Here is a 24,825-nt window from a genome sequence, read left to right as displayed (position 1 = left end):
AGGAAGAGGCTGAAYAATACTGGACCCAGTACTGACCCCTGGGAGACACCGCTAGTAACAGGCTTCCAGCTAGACTCTGCACTGCTGATTACAACCGCTTAAGCTCTGCCATTCAGCCAGTTCTCAATCCASCTCACTGTCCACTCATCTAACCCCACTTCCTGAAAYAGGAGAAATAGCTTAACTTCTTCTATTTCTTACTCAGTTAATAACCCTGAAGTGGAGGATAAACTTAAATTCTAGGAAAACCAAAATTTTAAGAAAACCTGTTTCTGAAAAACAGRTATTATTCATTCAAAAGTCATGTCATCTGCTCTGTATGAGGTAGCRCATATCAGGAAAAGCTGGAAGGCCYATCAAGWCTGTTCCTCAATTCAGCAGCATCAGCAGTTGCATATTTCCGTTTACCTTAAGTGACTAGCTTTCACATTCAGAAAAACCTCTTCTACAAAATCCCCCCCATATCTCCCTTTTCTTATGGGGAAAAGTAGGAGAGAAGAAAAATAAAATCCTGCAATTAGAAAACACTTTGTTGAGTGATCAAAAAGATTACCACTGATCTTTTTAGAATATTTTTGCCTTAATAACTGACAGTGCCAAAGAGAATGGATCTTTAAAAGTTATTTTTCTGTTTCCCTCTCAAATAGTTTCTTTATTTACAAGGAATCCTACCAACTAGAATGTAAAATAACATATTATTTCTACTACCACAAAAGAATCTTGCATCATGTTACAGTCAGGAGAAGGAAGCAGTCCAGGTTGCTTTCTCTTACTTTGTAAAGTAAGAGAAAAAAAGAATTCTGTAAACTTTCTCTGACACAGCAAGTCCCTCACATTGCCTCTACAACTCTGGCCACACAGCAATGGGCCTACACGATAGTTAGCAGTCACATTGGCTCAATCCATTGTCACTGAAAGAATTAGAGTTTTAGGAACAGTATTTTTAARTTCACTAAATATTTAATATCTTTTAATATCAAGCAAAAATAGTCTCCATAACATCTTAGAAACACTATTTGGATAAAATTGCAGTTTTTTTAAGRTACAATTATTCAAGGAAAAACAACTATAAATTCATAGTCTTTTATAAAAAAGAATCTGGAGCAGACTGCAGAAGTAAAATAAATATTTTTTAAATCTTTTCAGGTCATAAGCAACACATTTCTACTATATTTTTAATTTTCAACTTAAATATGCAGCTCTCCACAGTATTTCCTCATGTTCTCCTTTATGTCCTTAAATCTGATATTCAATATTTAGAGAAAKAATCCTGAAGAAAAAAAACCCTACTAATTCACTTCTTTTTCACAGTGAAGTGCTTCATTATATACGTTGTTGTTCCAGCCTTCTTGGATCTATTTATTTTCTGCTGATCACTGTCATAATTTTACTAATTTTTAGTATTATAACTTGCAAAATGATAAAGTCAAAGTTTGTAAACAATGTCAGTATTTACTAAATCAAATGTAAACCGAGGGTCCCTCTCTTCTGGTACATATTCCAAATACAGCTACTAGGTAAATACTGGGCTACATGCAGGAAGGCTGATGAAGGCCTTTTCTGTTCTTGTGGATAGCTGAGAACCATTGCCTTTACTAATGTATCAAACCCGTAGTAACGTATCAACCATCACATCTATGCGAATCTGGCACTGAGCARCAGCTAGGTGATTGAGCAGTAATAGCATGTCTATGTATAAAATAGTCTCCCAGCTACTGAGAAGGCATTCGGCCTCGAATTTGGAAAGAAAAATACAATCTGGCATGGGATCCTTGAAATGATAGCAACTTCTGAGGTAAATGATACGCTGTAGTTGAGAGACTAAAATAAACTGTTCTAAGATAACCACATCTCRAATATATCTTGATTCTAAAACTACATTTAGATTGCATGTATCTTACTTTTTGTCATAACTCTGATTCCTTGAAACAAATGAAAACATGTATTTGGGAATAACCCTTCCTGTTAAAAACAACAAATGTATTTAATCTAAAGAGATCCTGTCCATAAAATACACCTGAAACACAAGACSTAACTACAACATTTAGTTTCATCTAAATTAACCATGAGATTGYTTTATTGAAAGTTCAGTTGGTTCAACTATAGGTCTGCTCTGTAGCTATTAAGCTCCATTACTGCTCTTTCAAGAATTCTGAGCAGTTTCTACAGCTTTGCAAAGAGGCCAAAATGCCAGCTATGAAGTCAAAATCAATAAAAATGTTGTGGTCAACAACAGCTATTCAAGAGCACTTATTCTATGCTTGAATTAGACTCCTGCCCCTTAAAAATCCCCCACTCAACAGATTTTTTTTAAAAACCTCTCCCATTCAGATAAGAAATATGATTACTGAACAATTTCATTATCTGCATTAATGAAGGTGGCATTAACACATTTTAAAAAACAAATTCCTCATAATCCATACTTCAGCYCTTAAGATTGTTAATGATGCTAATTTAATTACTTTTAGGATGGTCCTGTAGCTTTACTATCATTATATTGTTAGTTTATCTTTCTGACCTTCTATAAAGCATTGACAATTCACCCTGACAAGGGAAAATTAATTCTCTTGTGTTAGAAAAACAGATTACCTTGCTTATTTACAACTTAATCCACAGTGTAAATGTGTGTGGCAGGTCAGTAAGTGAATCAAATCAATGCTTCCAAAGTAATGTTTCCCATAAATAAATTATTATTTAAAAACAAACAAAAAAAGAAAGAAAAATACGTTTTGCTATAATTAGGATGAGAAAATGAYGAAGATGGAAATTTAATCCCTCATGAGGTCAGAACACCAAACCTACCTGACTAGATTTTCATTGTCTCCGGTTCCTTTACACGTAGCACACTCAGTCCTTAAATCCTCTGACTTGGGCTTCTTCTGCAGAACAGACTGCCTTTGTCTTCTTTCTCTAGGAATTCGTTCCTGTCATAGCAGATGCAAAAGAAAAGGAAGGGGTGGGGAGAAGGAAAGGAGGAAAGCAAATATTTTCAATTATAGTACTGAAAGTAACATTTCAACCTGAAGTTTAATTTTTTTGTGAAACGGTTGTAAAAAAAAATACACTATATTCCAACCTCAGGTTTTTCTTCTTCAGGCACAAAGCTTCGTTTTCGTCCTCTAGTTCTCTAGAAAGAAAATATATTTAAAATTCAATGTTACATAACACAAAATGTTTTTGCTATTTATATATTATTTTACAACAAGAAAAAAAAAGCATACCTAAGGAATCATTTAAAGCACAAATTACAGAACCACTGCAAGGCAAATACAGTAACAGGTGTCAGGGCAGCTGCTTTAGATTCCAGATATAATTTTGTACAGTACTAGCAAAAACCTGAATATAAACTCATTTAATTGGTTGATCTGAGGATGTGGAATCTTCTTCTAAAAAAGACTGCCTTTACAAACACAAGTCTCCTGAAGACTTCGTACAACCTCCCCAATGATGAAGTGTGTAATTTGTAAATTTATTTGAACAATGTGTGAGAATAAATTCCATSAGTACTTAAAAGCAGTTAAAACTCCTCTATCGGTAAACCAAATGCTCAGATTACCAGCTCGTATCATAATCCAGTACTGATATTAATTTGCAAACAGTATGCTGTAAAGCACTTTAAATTTGAGTGCATTCCCTCTAAAAATTTTAACTTCCTTTGTGCTTTAYTTGTGTAAAGAATTCTGTATTATGTTATAGGTATCAGTGGAATTCTAAACAGGCTCAAGATCACCACGTTTATCAAACTCATCCAGACTTCATCAAAACATAATCAGAAAATAATTCTTAAGAATGTTACAGCTTTTGAGGTGTACAAACTATTAAAGTTTTCAAATGGAAGCTTAATGCAATGAGTATCATACAACCACGACAAGAAGTAGCCAGTGAGCCAGGAAAATGCACCATTTTGTTTCCAGAGGAACTAAGGAAAAAGAAGTGCCAATGCAAGAAGAACAAGTGAATGTTATGTTTTCAGAAGCACAAACTCTCTCAGATATTTTGGCAGATTCTGTACTTGGAGATATGCAGTGAATAGGAGTAATGGCTAATTAATACACAGGCTAARGACCACAAAGAAACAAATAGCAATGGGAAAAAAGTGTTCAAAATAATTTGTTAAAAATCATACTAAAAATTTTTATATGCTAATTTAGATTTTAACCTCTGTAATTAAATGCCACAGACAAATTCTGATGTAAATTACAGTGACAGAATTTCTTATTTCAGTCCTTAACCAAACCCTAAAAGAAAACATTTACKTTTTAATCTACCTAAAGAGAAGCAAGGATCTGCAAGTCTTGAGTATGTCCACCTGTTGAAATACAGAAGATGATTTACCGAGCTGTACAAATAAATCAAGTTCTCAGCTGCTAAATCTCATGTGCATCTGTACACAAGACCATGAAAATTCTTGAGGGACCTGAAACTCCAACACCTAGAAAATAATTTAAAAAAGGGGGTATTGTAAAGGTAATCTCTTGAATCCCCAATAAGCTTTTACTACCTAATTTACAAAACTTTTAAACTTCGAAAAGACCAGTGGGAACTGTTAGATGTTCAACATGTGAAGATGATTTAAAGTAGTTCTAAGAATGAATGTAAGAGTTTATTTCTAGATGGGGGAGGGGGGGTAAATGGGCACAGCCTTTAACACAGGTTCTTAAAGTACATATAGATACAAACAAGTTGTGCCTGTGATTACACAGAATTTTATACACTGTGAACATACCTTGTTTCTAAACTGATAAGTATTATAAATTTATTACTGTAAGATTATTTAACTTCTCAAACATAGAACAAATTAGTGCTTTAGATCTGTAATATAATACTAATTTAGCCTTTCTTAATCTAATTCATATTTAATTAAAGGAATAATTTCTGTACCAAACTGTTCAATATTAACCAGAACAATTAAACCAAATTCTGTGAACTTTTTGTCACCTTTAGTTTCACATACTGATGTACACAAAAGGAGAGAGGCTAACAACTATCTGACAGATGCTCATCAAGTCCTAGCATTAACTATATACGGACATATGCAAGTATGTATAGAAAGATTAAGAAGATTATCTTTTATGAAAYTATGAAGCAAAACACTGAAGACAGGAAAACAGTTTAACGTGCAACATATTTAAACAGAATGTGAACTTAATGCCATCTGTTTTCATTGGCTACTGGTACACAGCAGATGGAACAGCTAATAGAAAAGTGAAGCTTATTTCAGTATTGCCAGGCAGCTGGCAATTTAGTTTAATACAAACAGTGTTAAGGAATAGAAGTAATCACAAAAAGTAAGAGGCTTCCATGAACTGTAACAACATATATCAAAGATTTATAATCTATTATAAGCAAATCAAACAAGTCCAAGTTCAGTCACCCAATTTTTCTCTCTGAAATAGCAGTACCGAAGCCTGAATATGTTAAGTAACTGCCAAGAGCTGAATGACGTATTCCTTGTTTAATGCAGGGAGAATACTAGAAGGGACAGGGAAGGAAATGAAAAACATCAGAGACCACTTGGCTAACTAACAGCACCTTTGATGCTTTGATACTAATAAAAGAGAACTTTCCAAAATGCTTTTCTTCTGAGGGGAAATAATCATTTTATGAAGTCATTTGTCATGTGATGAGAAAACGCATTCCCTAGCTGCCTCTTTTATGATTTTTTTTTTTTTTTTGGAAGCAGCTAGTATTCAGAGAAAACAGCATCCAGTTTCTCAGAGAAAATGTAAAAACCAAGTGACCCCCTCCCCCCCCCCAAAAAAAAAGTCCACCTTAAAACAGTTGAGAATTACAAGTGTGTCTACTGCAAGCCAAATTGTGACAAAGCTAGAAATGCCTTGCTTCCCCTGCTCAGAGTCCTCTTTGAAGGGGAAACRTCCTAGTCTCACGTCAGGACCATTCTCTGTTCTGAACCAAGAGACACACTTCAAATACTGTAAATAAACTTGCCACTTCTTCAACAGATGTATATCTCTCTACACATGCAATTCTTGATCTGCTCATGTTAATAACATATTCTTTGAGAAGTGCTTTTTAGTTTTAAGRAAATGTTAACCCTGTAGCAGCAAGGAACTTCCCAGCTGAATGAATGGAAAATACCAGGCCATTTTGTGCCCTTTCAGAATACTTAAAATACCACTGAGAGCTCTTTCACATTTCCCTTGAGACAAATTCTAAACAGCTGTAACACACTGGGAGCTTGGAATACCTGTAGAAAATATTATCAATTCGTACACTGATAAATGAAGATCTACAAGTGAGAGTATTTCACACACTTATTCTGAGACTAAGCTTGCAGCTATCTGTGTGTTGTATATTTAAGATATAACTCAGTAGGAAAAGCATTAAAATGCTGTAACATGAAATCACCTTTTACAATAAAACATTCTCTAAATAGTATTTTTCAGAGTAATATCGTATATATTTAATAATCCGTGATGACTGAGGTGTACTAGCTTCCATAATTCCATTTCATGACACATTTTTTCTTCCTCTTAAAAGCTGTAAATTTAAGTGCTGAGATATCTAATAAAACTGAGAAAACCAAGCATAATGTAGCTCACTCCAAAAACATTTGTTAAAGTAGTACTTTTTCAAGATCATTGTTAACTGGATTAAGTATGTCCTGAGCATGTCTATGTCTTCTTTTGCAAGCACACAACTGAATTCTGATGCCTCTGGCATCAGTCCTACCAATATTTACAAACTTTGATAGCCCCGTTAACTGCAGCTGTGTAAAGATTAAAAATAGGCTGTGGAAAAGTATATGCCACTATACAGCATTAGAGTCCTCACTCTCCATGTTTTAGCAGGCAAGACWCAAAAATGCATGCCTTGTACAATCAGAATAACGCAATCTTAAAATTGGTGAGTAGCTTACAAATATAGATAATAATGAAACTATATTTACCATAAATGGAAAAGATAACTGTATTTTAAGATGTGCTGAATCATATTTAAGCTTTATCACACTGGTTAYTGAAAGAGACCAAGATCAATAAATCATTTTGTCAAGAAAATGTTGATTTTCACCTATCTGATATCCGCAGACATACGATGCCTATGACAAGGAATATCACATGAAATTATACTTGCATTATGCATCCATTAGATTTCTACATCTTCAAAAATGCTTGCATGCTTGACAACCACCAGAAAACAAACATTAAAATCAAGACCTTTGACACTGATATTTGCAGGATATTCTACACTCTTTGAAAAATATTAGAATTTTACATTAATTTTCTGAACTAACTTCCACACTTAAATGTGCCTTCAATTCTAATTTCTACTCAGAAGCATTTTACTCTTGTCTGCATTTACAATGGAAAACAGCACCAGACTCACAACTGTAAATGGCATCTGTTATTTTTAACAATATTCTTCCAGTAATTAAGCATTTTTAATTTTACATGCATTTTCACAGAATTTATAGCTTCATAGAAAACATATGCCTCAAAAACTACTGTTTTACATTTCGAAATGTTCAGAATTCTCTCTCTCATGAGAGAGAAATTAGCCAGGAGAACATCAGAACTTCTAAGCTCAAATATGTGGGCTGCATGTACTTTTTCACAGACAWTTTAAAATTTAACATCTCTTACAAAAGAAGAATTTGAAGGAACAGTGTTATTTAAGTCCAATGTTAAATACCGTAGCTCAGAACCTTGTTCGTACTCCAAACTTATTTAGAAACAAACACATTAATCCAGTACAATATGCATGTAAATGCAGTGGGGTTTTTTTTTTGTAATCAAAACACTTTCAATTCAATACTCTAGGGAAATCTTCTATTTAGGTTTTATATATGTCACAAAACAGAGCAGGAAAGTTTTATGGAATGTATCCTTACAATTCTAAAGCCCCGAGATACTAGTTCGGGAAAACAAAATATTACGCTATTAACACTCAAGCAAAAAAAATCCCACCATTATTCTGYTCATGCTATTTCAGCTGTTTTTTGTTTCACTGCAAAAGGTAGACATGCTCTAAAATATCTACCATTCAGAACGGACAATTCAGTCCAGAATTAAATACAGCTAGACCTGGATTAGACTGCAGAAACTCTTACATGCCAATTGCCTAATAGTTTAGGACAGGAATCAAAAGTACTGAACAATGGAAGGAGATTCATAATACACAGTTACATACATTTCTGTATGTAGAAATTTAGCCCTGGCTTCTGTAAAAAAATTAGTTCAAATGCTGACACTTAACGACATCTGATTGGCAAGACTTCGATTGTCTCAATCTCATACTTGCACAATTTTGTTCAATTAATTCAAYGTGGACTCAGCTAAGTATGTTATTTATGCAGACACATTTGTGCTATAAATATAAATATTCTGGCCAATAATTTTTAGGTCCCATAGTATCAGTGGAATCACAGTATCAGTGCCAGGCAGTTCCCTGAATTCTATTTACTACACAAGAAGCTTAAAAATTCTGTTGGAATCTAAGTCAAATACCTGCAGTTAGGGACCAAATAAGTACTGATCCTGTATAACCTCAGCTACCTAATGAAACAATCTTATTTCAAGGTAGTATGACATGCCAATGAGTGTGTCATTGGTAAATGCCACAAGAAAGCTACTGTTTTTTGTTTTGATCCTTAAAAAAAAATAGAAGTTAGAAAACAGCCAAGTGAACTTACCAAATCAGATTTCTAACACTGTGCCATACTGTTCCTGTATCTTCCCTTTCCCTATCGATTTCTTCACTAGTCCTTTCCTCCCACATTCAAAGTGTGTCCCTGAAAATACCCTAAACGTCTCCCCCCGTTCCCTGACAAGGTTCAGGACACACTACGACAGGTTCCAAGGTACATGTTCTGAATGCACAAGAGCCCAAATACTGAAGACTGAGCTTGTACAAAACTTGTCCTTACTGTGCACTAACCTTTTCCCATCCAGGTGCTCTCAAAACAAACAAACAAACAAAAAAAAAAAAAAAAAAAAAAAAACACAAAGAGAACTTAATTATTTCTCTGCATAGATCTCTATCAAATGTTGCCATAACTGCTCAACAGGCTACTGGAGGTGAAACCGCCACAAAGACAGGCAACTGCATAACTTAATTTCCTTAGAAAACCAGGTTATAATCTACTCTCTTTTCAAATACAGAAACAGTCAAAAGATCTAGCTGCTGTGTCACAAGAACATACCTTACATTGAACAGAAATTAAGAAAAACAATCATTTGTCTTATTTCATTAGCAATACCTTCCAAAGCAACCTGGATTGACCAAAAAAAAAATCAATGAATTAAGATGCAAGCATAAAACAAAAATATTTTTAATTTTAACCACACACAAAAAAAAAGATTAAAAATCTGTAAGTTGTAAAAAGTTAAAAACTTATGTAACATTTCCTATTAGTGATTATTGGCAAAACATTCTGAGAAAGAAAAAAACTCTCTACTTGGGCAAATGGACTTCTAAGCTTAATTTCTAAAATACCACAAGATGATGTTCTGCAGGTACAAGACATAGAACTGTCTAGTTCAGTAAAATCATASTGCTAAAAGCAAGCCATCTTTCCAAGAATCTTTTATTAGGTTTAGCCTTCTYAGCAATCTTAAATGCCCTCTATCAGAAAAGAGTAATAAGCTGGAAAATTGAAACCTAAATGATTAACAATGTCCCTTTTGGTTCTTTACTTCAAAGCTTGTCATGTCAGGAAGGTGGGGAGCCATCCCACAGCAACAATGTGTACATCATACTTCTGAGTTATTACATTAATTTCTGTTTTGGGGGTTTATAATYTGAAAGAAAAAATAAAAATCTTTCTCTTGCCTTTCTACTATCTTAAAAATTCACACAAAACGTTAAAGGCTACCTACAGAGAAACCAGTGAAGGACACTATGTGCAAACTGCTATCAAACCTGAAGTAGAAAAAACAGCCTTTTTTTTGTCCCTCTCTAGTCTCTTTAATTTATAATAATCTTAGTTGACATTAAAATAATCAGTATAAACAAAGCTAAGAAAGAATGTTAGGGAAGGCCTCTAAAAACAAAGGAAGAAATTAGGAGAATTAAGGCATCCACTTGCCTTAAGCAAGAGAAAGAGGGATAAAGAGATGGGTTTCTTTTAGCCGTCATGGGTTTGTGTCCCAAAGGCATCCATCTGCGGTGTTCAGCATTTGACTGCTCTGGTTTGGTAACTTGCACATCACCTTAGGGAATTAACAAAATCAGGATATAAATGGCTAGGAAACAGAATCCCAAAATAAGAAATAAATAGTGACTGATGAAGAAAGGCATGATCCAAAGAGATGTGGACCGAATGTGTAATTCGGAACTAGGCTGACATTTTAAAAACATATCAAAATGGACAGAAAAACAGTAAAGGTGATGAACTGTAGGGTTAATGCAATTCCAACACCTGGAAGGAACCATCATACTCAAAAAAAAAAAAAAAACCCNCTAGAGAGTTAAGAAAACTGTCCAAAATGGAATGACAAAACTGAGTGTAAACACAATCAACAATAGGATCAGTTTTTCAATCAAAAGAAGAAAAAAAATTGAGGCAAAACTGGTGATCTGTATTTTGGACTTGGAAAAGCTGGAAATGAACACTTAAATTCTATATTCAAATTAGACCTCAGTAACAACTGGACAATAGTAAGAAACAGACTCTTCACCATCACTCACAAATACAGTAAGTTCCTACAGTATAGCTTACAAGTGTGAAAGCAGAATTGATGCACACGTGACCCAGAACTACGACAGCTGTAAGCAAACCACATCGYTGTCCTCTTGTTTGTCTGTACAAACACATGCTTTAAGCTTTATCATCCAAAGACAACAACAGTAAGCAGAATGCTCTTTTGGAGCGGTTTTGCTTCTTCAGCTCCTCCCCCCTAAGAAAATGGAAAACGAACAGGATGGAGAACTCATCCAYCTGTTGGGTGATTCCCAACAGTTGCAAGTATGTGCTCCTCTTGTGCTTTACTGAAGTTCTTCTGGAATATAGTATTTTATACTGTCACCTATTTCATAATTTCCTCCACGTAACAAGCTAAACAAGAGTTATCACTATCAAAAAGAAGTGAAAAAAAATATGAAATATTCAAAGCATCTCTGGTCAGCAGCAATAATCTATATCCACTTAAAGCAAAACAGTACGGTTCAGGATCTTATCTACTCAGTCACTTTGTTTTTAGTAATTCAGTGGTGATCTCTGCATAGCAATACAAAAAAAAGTTACTTGAGAAAGTATATTTAAACCCAAGAGGGTGTGAGAACACAGAGATATTTAATGGCACTTACAGATGCCCAATCACTTGAGAAAAATCAAACTCTTCCTGCCATTTATTTCAAACATCATGGCAGAAAGCACTGCTCTTAGTTTCTCCTTTGCCTAATATGTTACATGATTAGAATTCCTCTCCCTCATTCACATATATACACACACAAGCAGCTAAAGAAGAGCCCAGCACATATTCTTATAAAGTTACACCAGTTCCATTGCATTAGTCTTTTGTGCTCCTGCAACTAGACAGGCATGGTGATGCTCATTATGCTGGTGCTTCTGTGTATCTTGGATGGCACAGAAATGATGCTGTCACATAGATAAGGCTCTTACGGGCACAACATTTATGATACCAAATTATGGTGCCAGCACAATCAGCAAGTATTATTTTCCTACATAATGGTGAGCACAGAAAATTTATTCGCTACACCACCGCTCTTCCTAGGAAGCTGTGGGTTTCCACTTCAAGCTTTAATATAATTAATTCAAAACTGGTCAATTTCATTTAAAAAATTGATTAAATTACTAAATAGACACATGCCTTTTAAAACTACTGCTCCAATAACAATTTCTTGATTGTATAAAAAGCCTACATATGTTACCGTGTTGTGATTACTAGATGATCAAATGTGAAACATTTAGGATATTTTGATTTTTGCAGTTCTATAGATCTTCAACTCCCAACATTTCTTCTCAGAAATACCATGTATTTGATTTTGGTTTCCCTCTGACCTGCAGTCATGGTGACTCTTGTAGACAGATAGATAACTGGGTGAAATGCACAGTGAAGAGGACCAGCATAAGACATAATCATGTTTTATTTCTGTTGCTTATCTAAATGCTTCAGTTCTATGTGTTTTCATTTTTATGTTATCATATACTTGATGCATTGATAAGAATTATATCCTTCCACAGTTGGGAATGAACTTTACAGCTTACTGATATATATTATACAGGAAAAAATCGCAGAATTTTAAAAATAAGCAAATTTCCTAATTGTAACTCTCCTCCTCCATACAGCCTTTAATGTATACTTGATGAGAATCTACAGTATACTTAAGCATATGCTGATAAAAGAAAAAAGGGAAAAAGAAAATCAGTAAAGATAGAATGTCATGAAATATTTCCAAATAAACAGGCAATGGCAAGGAATCATCTAATTTTTATAAAACAGAAGATGACTTTCTTATGAAACATAAGCAGAACAGAACATTTTCACAAAATATTACAAACTATATGTTAAATAGCTCAATAACAAATCATGAAAATACTGGGTTATTTTAACTTCACGAGTGTTTGATTTTTTTTTAAAAAAATGCTTCCCTCTTACCTTCATAAATAGCAAAAATATTAAGTAGAAATCATATATACAAGTCACCAAAGACTCCATAACATAAATTTATGATAAAAGTATCTACAGGTCTGTCAGCATATATTCTAATATATTACTAATAATGACGATGTTTCAGTGAATAATAGGATTTTGTAAAATAAATGGCACTATAAAAGACAAACAACAAAGAATCAATTAGAAAACAGTCCTGAGTTCTGTGAATTCTATGAGTAAGTTTTTATAATGAAGAAAAAGTAACTTTATGGAATCATTATGTTAATCACTCAGCGTACGCATAAAGCAAACTACAGACCTCCAGAAGCCTGAGGAAAAAAAAAAATGGCTGAAGCCATGCAGGTATTATAGATGCGGCATCTATTCTGTTAAATGCAAATCTTGTAACTTTTCCTAATATGGCAAATTCTACACCATCGTWTCACCCAACTTTTCTAAAATTACAGTTGTACAAACATCTATTGTCAAAGTTACAATCAAGACAGTTACAGAAAAATCCCTTTGACTTTCTTTTCTTTATAAGTAGAAAAAAATATTTTACTGATGGCATCACACAGGCAGAAGATACTTTTAAATAAAGGTTAAAACAGCTATGCAGACACCAGATGGCACACTTGCTCAATACAGATCAAAGTGAATACCTTAAATAGTACATTTCAGTACTATTCAAAATCTCCAGAATAATTATTTAACTGTCCAGAAAGCAGGCAGTAATAAGAAAAAAAACTTCCAGACTAAAAGCAAACACCAGTAAATCAAAATATGATTAAAAAGAGAAACAAATTAACATAAAGCTTAATTACAGAATACTACCGTCCTCACCACTGGTCCTCACCAATTTTAATTTTTTAAAGTTTTCATTCTCTTAAGGACTTTTATTTTGTTGAAAAGCAAGATTCATTTTGCAACACTTCTGTCGCTATGCTATCATWGCTACACTATCACTGAGAATTTGGTAATTAACTACAAATCAACGTTTCAAAAAATTAAAAGAGATGAAAAAATCTTGCTAGTTCTCAAAGTCTGTTAATACTTTTTAACATGGAATTTTTCCAAAGCATACAGGTTTGGAGAACTGAAAAACAGAGGAGGAGGAGGAGATCCAAAAAAGGAAGATAGTTTTCACATGCTGGTAAAAGAGAGAGCTATTTTCTGGAACCTAAACTTAAAATCACTTACTTGTACAAGTGATAGATATGCTAGTTACTTTCACTTACAGAGAAATGTCACTGTTATCAACATTTGTATCACTGGAATACTACCTGGTATCCTCAATTTTACATCTCTTCCTGCTGACATCATACCAAATGAAGTGATCTTCCATTTATATTTTTTCCTGTTTTCTAAAACATACGAACAAATAACTTTGATATATTACATTTGCACTGTGGAAGATCTGCCTCTCTTTATCTTACTTTCTTTCTCTCCACATTTGACCTGAACCTAAAACAGAGTCCAAAGCTATCCAAGTAACCGTTATTTACCTATGTATTTGACAGGTTGATATAACTAGATTTAGTGCCTTTGTATTAATACGCCATAGAACACTATTAGATAGTTAATTTAAAAGGTCTTTAGTTACTCATTTAAAAGTCAGATTTAAATGAGCTGACCAATCAGTGACAATGTTAATTAACATGATGACTGATAAGTATAAATTAGAATGTTTTAAAATTATTTGCTGTCTTTATGAAGCACTGATGTTTACACTCAAAATGGAAGCGATTTTCTATTTTCCTTCTTTAGCCATCCTTTATTCAGAACTTGTATCTACGACATCGTATAATTAAGTTGCACAATGGATTTACGGAAAGAGCTTGGGTAGAAATGCTTCAATTAAATAACAACCTTGTTTATCTATTAATATACTTAGAAAAAAGTCACTCATTTCTGCTATCTTTTCTTACTTCAAACAAAAGAAATATTAATTTATTCTAAGTAATGATATTTATTTATAAAGCAAAAGCAATATACACAAAAATTCCCTGTGTCTAATACAGCTTTCAGGTGCTTTGTCTACATCTTTTTTAAACTAATCTACTTAGAACATAGCTCCCCAGGCACAGACTTGTTTTGTTCCATGTTCCAAAGAATGAACTGCATACTGTTGGATAATAAAATAATTTTTTCACCAAAACAGACTTTTTCAGCTAAATAGAAACGGCATTGTCTGTTCATTGGGATTTTATACAATGCAATTATGTCAAAACAATTTTTTTATATTTTTAGATAACAAAATACAGCTTTGAGATCAGATGTTTTTATTTAAATCACTCGAATTATTCAATGTGCAAAATGCCTTGACAAAAAGCTTTCTTCATTATAGTACTGGGTAGATATTTTCTTTTCAGTTGAAAAAAAAATAAATAAAAGAAAAAGGCTCTGTGTAAAACCTGTACGACCCTCATTTGCTTATTAACAGCCCCACAAACTGAAAAMATTTGTTGGAGAACGTAATAACATAAAATTTACTTAACTTGTGTGGATGCACTAGAATTAAGGAAAAAGCACTCTTTATCACTTCTTACACCACAGAGCTAGCCTCAGCTGCACAGTCTTGCTCTAGAAGGTGGGCATCTATGTGGCATTTCTTASAGAAACACTTTTACACTTCCAGAAGACAGCAGCATACATACTGCATGCAGTAGGTAAAGCATTTGTTGTGAAATTTTAAAATAAATTCATTAAAACATCCTGAAGAGATTTCTTCTTCAGTGGAGCGCAGCATGCAAAAAAWTTGCAAAATCATGATAGACCTAAGTATTTTATTGATTAAATTAAATCATCACTTATGTAAGTTTCTTTTCTTTAAGGACATCGAAGTCAGCAATATTAAAAGCCGTTCTTTGTTCAAATGGATTGTCCCATAAATGATCTAAAAACAGAGCATAGGTGGCTGAGTAGATAAACAACACTAATCCATTAACTTACTGCTGTAAAGCACTTGCCATATCTTGTAAAGGATTTTTTCAAAGAAACATACTATCACATAGTATTCTTTTCTTTATATATTCTTCATAATAAAAATATCCAATTTCAAAAATCAGAATTGAATTCAAAAGCAAATATGAAAAGTTTTTAAGAAATAAAAAATGATTTTAGGAAATTGTTGTTTTATATAAATTATCTATTGCTATTCTAAATTTAATTAGCAGTAGAAATAACATGATTTGTGAACTATATAGAAGTATGAAATTGAAATTGTATAGAGTGATTACAGATTTTAAATACACCTAATTTAAACAGTTATCTAACTGAAGTTGGGAATATCATTAAAAGATTACTAAATATGACTTGAACTGTGTAAGCATAAACAATGCATTAAATTCTGTCCACAAACACAGTTCTTATACAGAAGACGCAGAGGCCTAACCCCTAGCCTATTTGCACTAATTTACAATTTGTATAGACCCTGACTCAGAGCAGAATTCTGACATTTTTAAATTTACACTTGGGCATTGAGGCATATTCTTATAGGATCTTTCTTGGGAAGATTAACATCAGAAGAGGCTCCTTGTAAACTTAATTTACATTTTAATGCACGATACGCTAGGCATTCTCTCTTGCAAACAATATAATCCAAGTAACAGGACTTGCTCCCTATACTCTCATTTTCTTAAAAACAGTTTCTTTTCTTGATATAAGTATCTGCAAAGTATTTGGCAGTATTTGGAAACTGAGAGACTGAAATACTATAGTGCATTCACAGCGTTAGGATACAAAACACTCCCCGACAGACAACTAACATAGACAACTGTACAAGKGAGAAATAGGGTCTTGACTCTGAACAATCTGCTTGAGTCTTACTTCTCTYCCAGTCCCAGTTCTAGAGGGAAATTGGGTCCCTGATGTCACTTAAACAAGTTGCACAGACTAGTATACTCTGACTGCCAGTGTCCTCTGGCCACTGCTGTTCTGATGCAGGATTAGTGTGAATTATGATTTGAACACTGTAGGCCCTAGGAGAAAACCTGAGTTTTTATTACACACTCTCACCTTCCCTCACAAAAGAGTTGGAGAAAGAATATTACAGCTCTTCTGAGCCCAGTCACAAGCAGAGCTTTTTGCACAAGCAGACTGAAGATATGGAGAAACAGCACACCATTCAAAATAAAACAGAGAATCTCATTCTAAATTTCTGCTAAAGAATAAAAAAAAAATCTTCAGACAGATGAAAAGTTGAGTAGTTAAGAGACTTAAGAGAGAAAAACTAAAAAGAATTGTCAAGTTTATAGAAGAAATGAAAGAGGAGGAAAAGTATAGGTTACAGAAGTTAAAATTATTTATCTCCTTGCACAATGCAAAAACAAAGGAAATTGAAAGGTACATTTAAAGCGAGTAACGAAAATACTATTTTCTTTAAAAAATAACTTATCCCTGGAAAACAAAACCTAAATATCATTGAATTCAGGAACTTAGAAGGATTAAGAAAAAAAGAAAAAAAAATATTTGCAGGGTTTAAGTAGACATAATTAGATCTGACTAAAAACAATACTTTAATTTTGAATATTTCTAACAAGATCTGTTATTCTTCATAGTATATATCAATCGGGCAGAAATAGGAAAAATATTATGAATATGTTAAAAAAGCAGTTTTTCACAAAAGCAGTGAATCCTTTATCATCGCTGAAAGCAGAGTTACCAAATGTATCAGTCATAGGACAAATCAATAACAAAACAGCAGTTCTGAAAATGCAATTTAACATAAAATATTTTCATATAGGTAGCAGGCTTATTTTATATGGATATATTTAGCTAACTATGTAAAACCTTTTACCGATACCAATTGTTGTTCTTTCATCAATAATACCTCATATAAACTTTTTCAACATAAAGGATTATGGCTTACCCACAATTTTGTCAACAAAATAAAGACAAGTTAACTACAATAAACAACTACAGGGAAATCCAGACATAAGATGTATTCTGCTGTCTTAGGTAGATGGCAAAAAAATCTTCCCTCATTTATACTAACTCAAGTTAAATTTGTACAAAACAAACAAAAATGCCCTGTAGAGCAACAAATACACAGTTCAACAGTCTTATAATTGTACTTTTTGATAATAGCAGCAAGACTGAGGACAGTATGCATACGTTAGGTGATAGGGCTTGCCAGTTTATTCCAAAACAACAGGATTGAATCAAATGTGCTCAGAGATACAAAGACACTGAGGAGAGAGGACTGCAAAGTAAATATATTTTCAAATTGTTCACTTTTTTCTTAAATTATTTTAAAGCATTTGAACAGTGAGAAGACAAAGAACAAGAATCTGTTCATCACTGTCAAAATGTACCACAGACATGCTCTCTAATTAGATATGACTAAACTTCACCTGCAAACTTGTCTAAACCTCAAGCATTYTTCCTCAAACATACAGTAGTCCAGAGCTAATGAATTACGGAGTGTTTTCTTATTAAAAGAAAATGAGCTAAATCTTTACAGATAGATAAGATGATTGGACAAATTAATAATGTATGATTATATTTATATTGCATTATTTATTTGTTACAGAGTATTGTTTCTCACTGTTAATATCTTCTGTTCTCTTGGATAAAAATGAGAATTGCTAAGGCTTAGAATTGAATCAATATATTAATAATAATAAAAAAAAAAAAAAAAAACACACCAGGGAAAAGTCTATACTCAAAGACCTATATGCTATGAGACATAGCTGAACATTAGCAAAACCAGAACTAAAACTAACTAATCACTGACTTAAAGTGTCACAGGTATGAAAAAATAAAAATCATTTCTTAAATATTATCAATGTACCAGGGATTGAGACAAACTGCATGCATCTCAGCAGTCTTGAAWCCACAAAGAAAAGGCCAGCTTAGTAATAATGTTTAAAATATATATTCCTACCACCACTTTATGCTTCCATAGGTTCAAAACAAGAAGATGGGAGATAGAATCCCACACAGTCGGGAAGGGCTAAGTTTTCAGAGTTCATTTGGTTTTAGGTTCATTTGGTTATATAGCCCACACATTCTGAGATCACAAGAGTTGAAAGAAAGGAATTCAGCCTAGCTGAAACAAAGAAATCCAGTAGAAAAGAAAAGGGCAGGAACCTTCTTTTCCATAGGCAAGTGGAAGACATTGGGGAGGAAGAGAACACTCTCTCTCTCAACTATGGAAAAGCTAGAAGATCTTTAACAGAAGTTCCTTGAAATAGCCACTGGACATCACTGGCACAATCTTGCAGATGTGTATTCTTCTATAGAAAAGTAGAGAACTAGGGAGAAGTGAAAAAACACTAAAAATGCAAGTAAAGGAATAAAAAAATGTCTTTCTGAGACAAGTAGCAGTAGTTCTTCCACAGTGCAATGCTGTACTGTGCCAACATATTAGTTTATTCAGAGTAAATTTAATCTCCACGTTACGTTTCACTATGTGAATAAATATGCCCAATAACACGTGAGATGCCACTGAGCCATGTGGCACATCATAGTGTCACGTGGTAAGGGGGAATACCTCAGGACAATCAGACTTCTCTGTATTTATCACAGAAGAAACTCAACAGTTATTACAAGAAAAGCAGAGCAAATAAACCTTGGCTTCCTATGGATTTCTGTACCATGTCTTTGTATCACTCTTCTGTCCATTACTACTATGAACAGTTTTCCTGCAATATTTCAATTCTCTTTCCCATAATCATGAATCCTTATTCCCCCTAACACCATTATCTGGGGGAGGAAGGAGAGACAGAAAGAAGAAAAAAATGAAGAGATGCAAAGGATTCAGCAGACAGAAATATCATATAARCTTATGCATTAAGGAGGAGCTTTCCTTAATATGAAAAAGTATCTTCCTCTTATATACAGGCTCTCAATTATTCATAAGCATTATTCATATCCATTTGGGATTACTCATATTCCTAGAAGTTTTCACTAAATTAATCAATAATTCTGGTTTGAGCCATTCTTAAAAGCTCTTTCTAGGCATGGACCAGGAAAAAAAWAATAATAATAAAAAAACAAAAGCAAACATTTAAGTTAGTTAAAGCAAACATTTAAGGTTAGGTAAGGAAAATACTTGCCTAATCACTGTACAGCTAGAAGAGTTAAGGATAGTATCTACTACTACTGCATAAGATGGCTGCAAAGTCATTTCAGGAAAATAAAGTTCTGTTGCATCAGAGATGTAGTAAATCTAACCCGACTCTGAGAGAGTTTAAGTACTTTCTAATATTAAGATGCATCTTGGAAGATGAATCACAGTTTTTCTATAATTATTATGCATGACCAAAGGGGACATGCAAATATTACTCTTTCCCTAAACTGGAACTAGAAGCTCTTTTAGATACATTCATGTACATTTTACGTGTAATGTCACAATATCCACATAAAATACCCTGTTTTACGAGCAAGTAGGAGAGCAAAACCAAGGACTAAAGCAGCAGGAAAAAAAACTCAATACACAGAATACAATGATTAATAAAAGGTTCTACTTTCAAAGAAAAGAAAGATACTATGTATACCATCAGTATAAGAGACATGAGCTAGTCTCACTGAAACTATCCACCAGTTTGCTGGTGATATGTTCAAGAAAACATAACAATGAATAAGACTAGGAAAACTAAGCAACAAACTAATATAACAAGGGGTTTTGTGATAGTCACAGAATGTGTAGTCACTCAATACAGTGCCTATACTTAAGGAAATGAACAGTACCTAAATTGTCAATTACGTTATTACTTACGTTAGCAAAGCTGAGCATTTCACAGAAGTAATTAAGCATTAAAAACCGGAAGAGGAGTTTATAATAAAAATAGCATATCACAAATTGAAATCCTTCAATTCAGAATTCCCCAAACATTAGTGATCTTAAAAGAAAACTATTATGAATATGAGCTGCGTAACAACTCAGCTGTTATTTACCGTGTTCCTGATTGGAATTTTCTTCGGTTCAGGTGGCACATCCTGTGGAACAAATTTCACTGGTTCCTTAATCTGCCTCCTTGATCTTTTGGTCCCATCTGGTAAGGTTTCCATGGCAATATCAGCTTCCATGTCACTGCTACCTGCCTGGTCACACTCTGAGCACTGCCTGTAAAGTGAAAGGTTTTATATTGAAAATTGCAGTCACAAAAGCAGAAAAAGAAATATTTTGAAGCAGAAAGTAAGTGTTTGCATTAAAAATAAATGAGTAAAAGCCAGGAAATCTCATGGGCATCTGAAGAAACTTCTCAAATACACAATATTTTAAGCAGCTAACCAGTCAAACTGAAAGACTGTTTATTGTTAGCTTCTTTCTGACAGAATGTAAACTTTGAAACCCAAGATTTTGAAAATAGGATTTAAACTTCAAGAAAGATGCACTTCACTTCACCATCTGTATTCCTACTCATATTCCCACTTTTAATGGTGTCCTCTAATCTGAAATCCATTTCATTATCGTAACTGCTGCTGCACTTGAATCTTCACAATGACACAGTACAGAATTCATTCTCCTGAGGGTTCTTTAGTGGCAGAGATTTGCAAGGAAGGTCAGTTATGAAAATCAGTTTTAAAATTTATGGAGGGAAGGAGGTTTTAAACATAAAAAAAATAGTTAAGAAACAGGAGATGCACAGAGGCTACAAATGGTTTGTTAACAATCTTTAACACTGAGTTGTAGGAAAAAAATCACATCTTATTGCATTTCYTTAAAACTACAAATATCACAGTCAGAACTTCAAAAGTGAACAAACAAATGTAGCCATTAACAAGCTCTATGAAAGAATTAACATTATGGGAAGTCACCTGGATTTGTTCTCATCTAGAGCATAAGTTAACCTTATATAAGGTCATAAATGTAGACGTTAACCAAAAATATGAAAAATGAACCTACTGAGACTAGTGAKAGTAGCTGTTTCTAGAATTCCTTTTTTTATTACATTGTCAATTCAGTAGGCTATAAATTCTTTTAAACGAAATCAAATCATTGTTTACTTGTATTAAAAAGTCTTTTTATAGTATCAACTGAAAAAATTCTAAATTATATTCCGCTATTAATTGGCATGAACATAGATACACATTGAAAACTATGTAAATGAAGTAGCAAATTTGCTTTGTAAGGAGACACAGAAAAAACATGCATCTATTTACTTGTAGTTACATGTTAATACATGTCTGAGACAAGAAGRAAGGGTAATCTGGTATCTAAATAAAAGCAGAAAATTCAACTATGCTGCCAGCTATATTTTTTGCATGTGACTTGTTTTCTTCATATGTATGTGTTTAACAGAAACAGTTCTGCTATGATGAATTTCAGTAAGGGCTATCATACTATTAACTGATTTGATTATAAAAAGCAGATAAGCTTTTCAGAATGAAGACATCACTGACCAGTAATATATTCCACTTAATGCGAACAGTCCCTCTTAAAATCCACAGAACAGAACCACAAATAAACTTAACAGTGTCACGAGAGGCAAAAATGTTTTTAAGTAATATTTTTAACAATGGCTGGCTTTGACCTATGGTTTCATAAGTACTTTAAATACCAATACAAACAAACAAAAAATGTAAGGCTATACTGCCTACTGCAAATTTATTTAATCAAGAGAGGAAGAAAACAACAAAAAAAAACTTTCCATGTTTTCTAATTCTTACAAGCTCTTAATCTAAGCAGTATAGGCTCAGATCTTTTCTGGGCATACCAAAAGACAATAGCAGTCTGTATGGTCTGCTAGACAGACCACCAGCTGACAAATAAAATACAGAGGATGTAATCCTGGCTTGCTTAACTGTTATCAGTGTGACCTTGGCTAAGTCAGTATCTTTCTGCTTTAATTTTTCTATATGTAGAAACTGAGACATTAGTTGATACTTTCTAACATTATGAAGATAAATCACTTATTATTGCTAAAGCACTTGAGATGAGATGATTGGAAATAGGACATAGGCCTGTGCTAGTAGTATTTGCTGATCTGAAAAGATAGAAGTACTACAAGGTAGACTGCCAGCAAGGTAACATAGTTCTCTCCCTTCTCCCAAAGAAGTATGAGGACTTTATTAGCAGCCAAAACATAATAAAGTCAGTTAACATATTTTTACACTTTGCAAACCGTTTGGGCCAGCATACAACTGTATAATACGTGACTAATTTCTTCTCCTCTTTGCAAGCCCCACTCATTAAACTTTCAGTGTCTGCTAACATTTCTACAACTCTTCAGGACACTTATTTCAATATATTCAAAATTAGAAATAAGCTAGATGCACAAAAAGAAAGCTGTTAGGCTTGGTATGACAGTGGGGAAAAAAAAAAGAAACTGAAAGAACAAAACTTTATAAACACTAAAGATGAGAGGAAAAGGCATATTAGTAACACGAAATATGAGGAACCTCTCGATTTACTGGAATAGCCCCTACCATAACACGCACCTTAGCAATGCTTTCATTAAGTCAAGCTTCAACTTTAAAGTAATCAGGCTGGTTGCCCGTATAGGGCCCCCTGAAAAGTTATTACAGAACAACACTCTGAGTTAGAAAAGATTTCCTAATTTTCAGCTCATAGTACAGTTTATTTCAATATGGTTCTTGATTTTAAAACAAACCTTTTTTCCCATTCTGCTGCTTAATTCTGATATACTCATATGACTCTCTATCCTTACTTAGTTACGTTGAAGTCATGCTCATTTAGTTTCATCTCTTCCAAGAAAAATCTGTGAATACAGAAGCTATCACTACAGGTCATCTTTCGGTCTGTTCAGACAGTCTTCAACTATGTCTATGTAGGCAAGCATTGCCACATAGCACATGCAAATTAATAGGAGAAGTAGTTGGTGCTGGGGATTCAACTTCTGCACACCAGGGTTTTCTTTTTTTCTTTGGACATGCTGAATCTGGCCTCATAGACAGAGCACACATCAGCAGCTGAAGGTGACCAGGTATGCTCCCAGAGCTTGTCTTCCAGGCTTGCCTGAAAGCAACACAGTTCACATGCTCCAGGGTTCATAATGGGAACCAAAAAGCAGCAGGTGGCAACAGAAGGAGATTTACTTCAAAAGCACACTCCTGATCTACACTACAATGTTAACAGATTCAGCCTTGGTGGAAAATGGGAAGCCGTAACTTAATAAAATAATTTAGAGGTATTACCAATGTTTTGTACAATAGCATTGTAGCACTTTTTTTCCAGTAGTTCCTCATGTGTTTTAGATCGGATAATTTTCACATTCAGAGAATGATTCTGTAGTACAAGAAAGGTAAAATCCTTTGCGTTAGTGGAGATTAAGTAATCATGATAGAAGCAATYTGTCAAACAGCAGAAGCATTTTCAACAACAATCTACTTAACAGAAGCACTGCACTACTCTTTCCTTACATGATCATTAATTTACGATTTAGGGAGCTTTCATATTGATCACAATGCTTCTTACTTGTTTCCATGTATTTGACAACGATTAAGGGAAAAAACCCTCTGCTTCTGGAAGACAAGTGCAAACAACCAACTTTTTTTAAAAAAAATATTTCTCTAATTATAACAAACATCCTCAAATGGCAGAATTTATTTTCTACACCTCTGTTAAACACAAACAGGGGGGAGGAGAGGAGAGGAACGTGGTTTGGAGACCGGGGTTTTTTTTAGTGAAGCGGAAATGAATATAGGCGACAAAGCCCCTATCGCTTCCCTCCCTCAAAATTAATGCAAACAGTGACATTATCATGCTTTCTTATGCAGCAGCTTTACATATCAAAAAATCTAAATGCAGTTGAGCCTGGCACATGGAAATTTATGAAACTATAATGGGAACAGATGAAGATTAGAAATTGAACACCTTTTTTTAAATAAACGAAATGTCATSAACCTGAAGGTCTCACAGACAGAGCTCAAAGCAAACATACTGATAATCTTAACACAAATCTATTTTTATTTTTAATGTTTTAATAATCATCTCAATTTATTTGCTATATAACATAGCAAAACAGAGATAAAATCGTCTGAAGATTTTTTAAAAAAAGGATAACACTACTACACAAATTAGGAAAAATTTGAAGCCTTTTACGTTATAGAAAAATTCTACTGGCTTAATTGTGTTAAGCTACATATACTCAGAGTGACTTGTGAGATGAAAACACAAAAGACTCAGTTTGAAGAGAAATCAGTCATTCTTATAATCACATTAGGCAGGAACAGAATTTAGAAAAAATCAGGATCCCTTGCATACAAAAAGTTTATTGCTGAAAAAGTAAACTTAAAGTCTCGTGCTGAATGAACAGGACTACAACATTTCATTAAA

At 33.7% G+C, this 24,825-nt stretch overlaps 1 protein-coding gene across 1 annotated transcript in view; it reads right to left on the bottom strand.

Annotated features, from left to right (window-relative positions):
* The window catches only part of PHF14 (PHD finger protein 14), a 155,596-nt gene that overhangs the window by 61,262 nt on the left and 69,509 nt on the right, over positions 1-24,825 (bottom strand). The window contains exons 14-16 of the mRNA XM_085310574.1: positions 20,481-20,649; positions 3,077-3,127; positions 2,803-2,924 (exon numbers count right to left, since the gene is read on the bottom strand). Of these exons, the coding sequence (XP_085166700.1) occupies positions 2,803-2,924; positions 3,077-3,127; positions 20,481-20,649 (342 nt within the window). The remainder of the gene's footprint in view (positions 1-2,802; positions 2,925-3,076; positions 3,128-20,480; positions 20,650-24,825) is intronic.

This window comes from Rhea americana, unplaced genomic scaffold (assembly GCF_003343005.1).
Source record: "Rhea americana isolate MKP2758 unplaced genomic scaffold, rheAme1 scaffold_32, whole genome shotgun sequence".
Lineage (NCBI taxonomy): Eukaryota > Metazoa > Chordata > Aves > Rheiformes > Rheidae > Rhea > Rhea americana.
The sequence above is the reverse complement of the archived record's forward strand: the minus strand, read 5'-3'. Positions and strand labels throughout refer to the sequence as shown.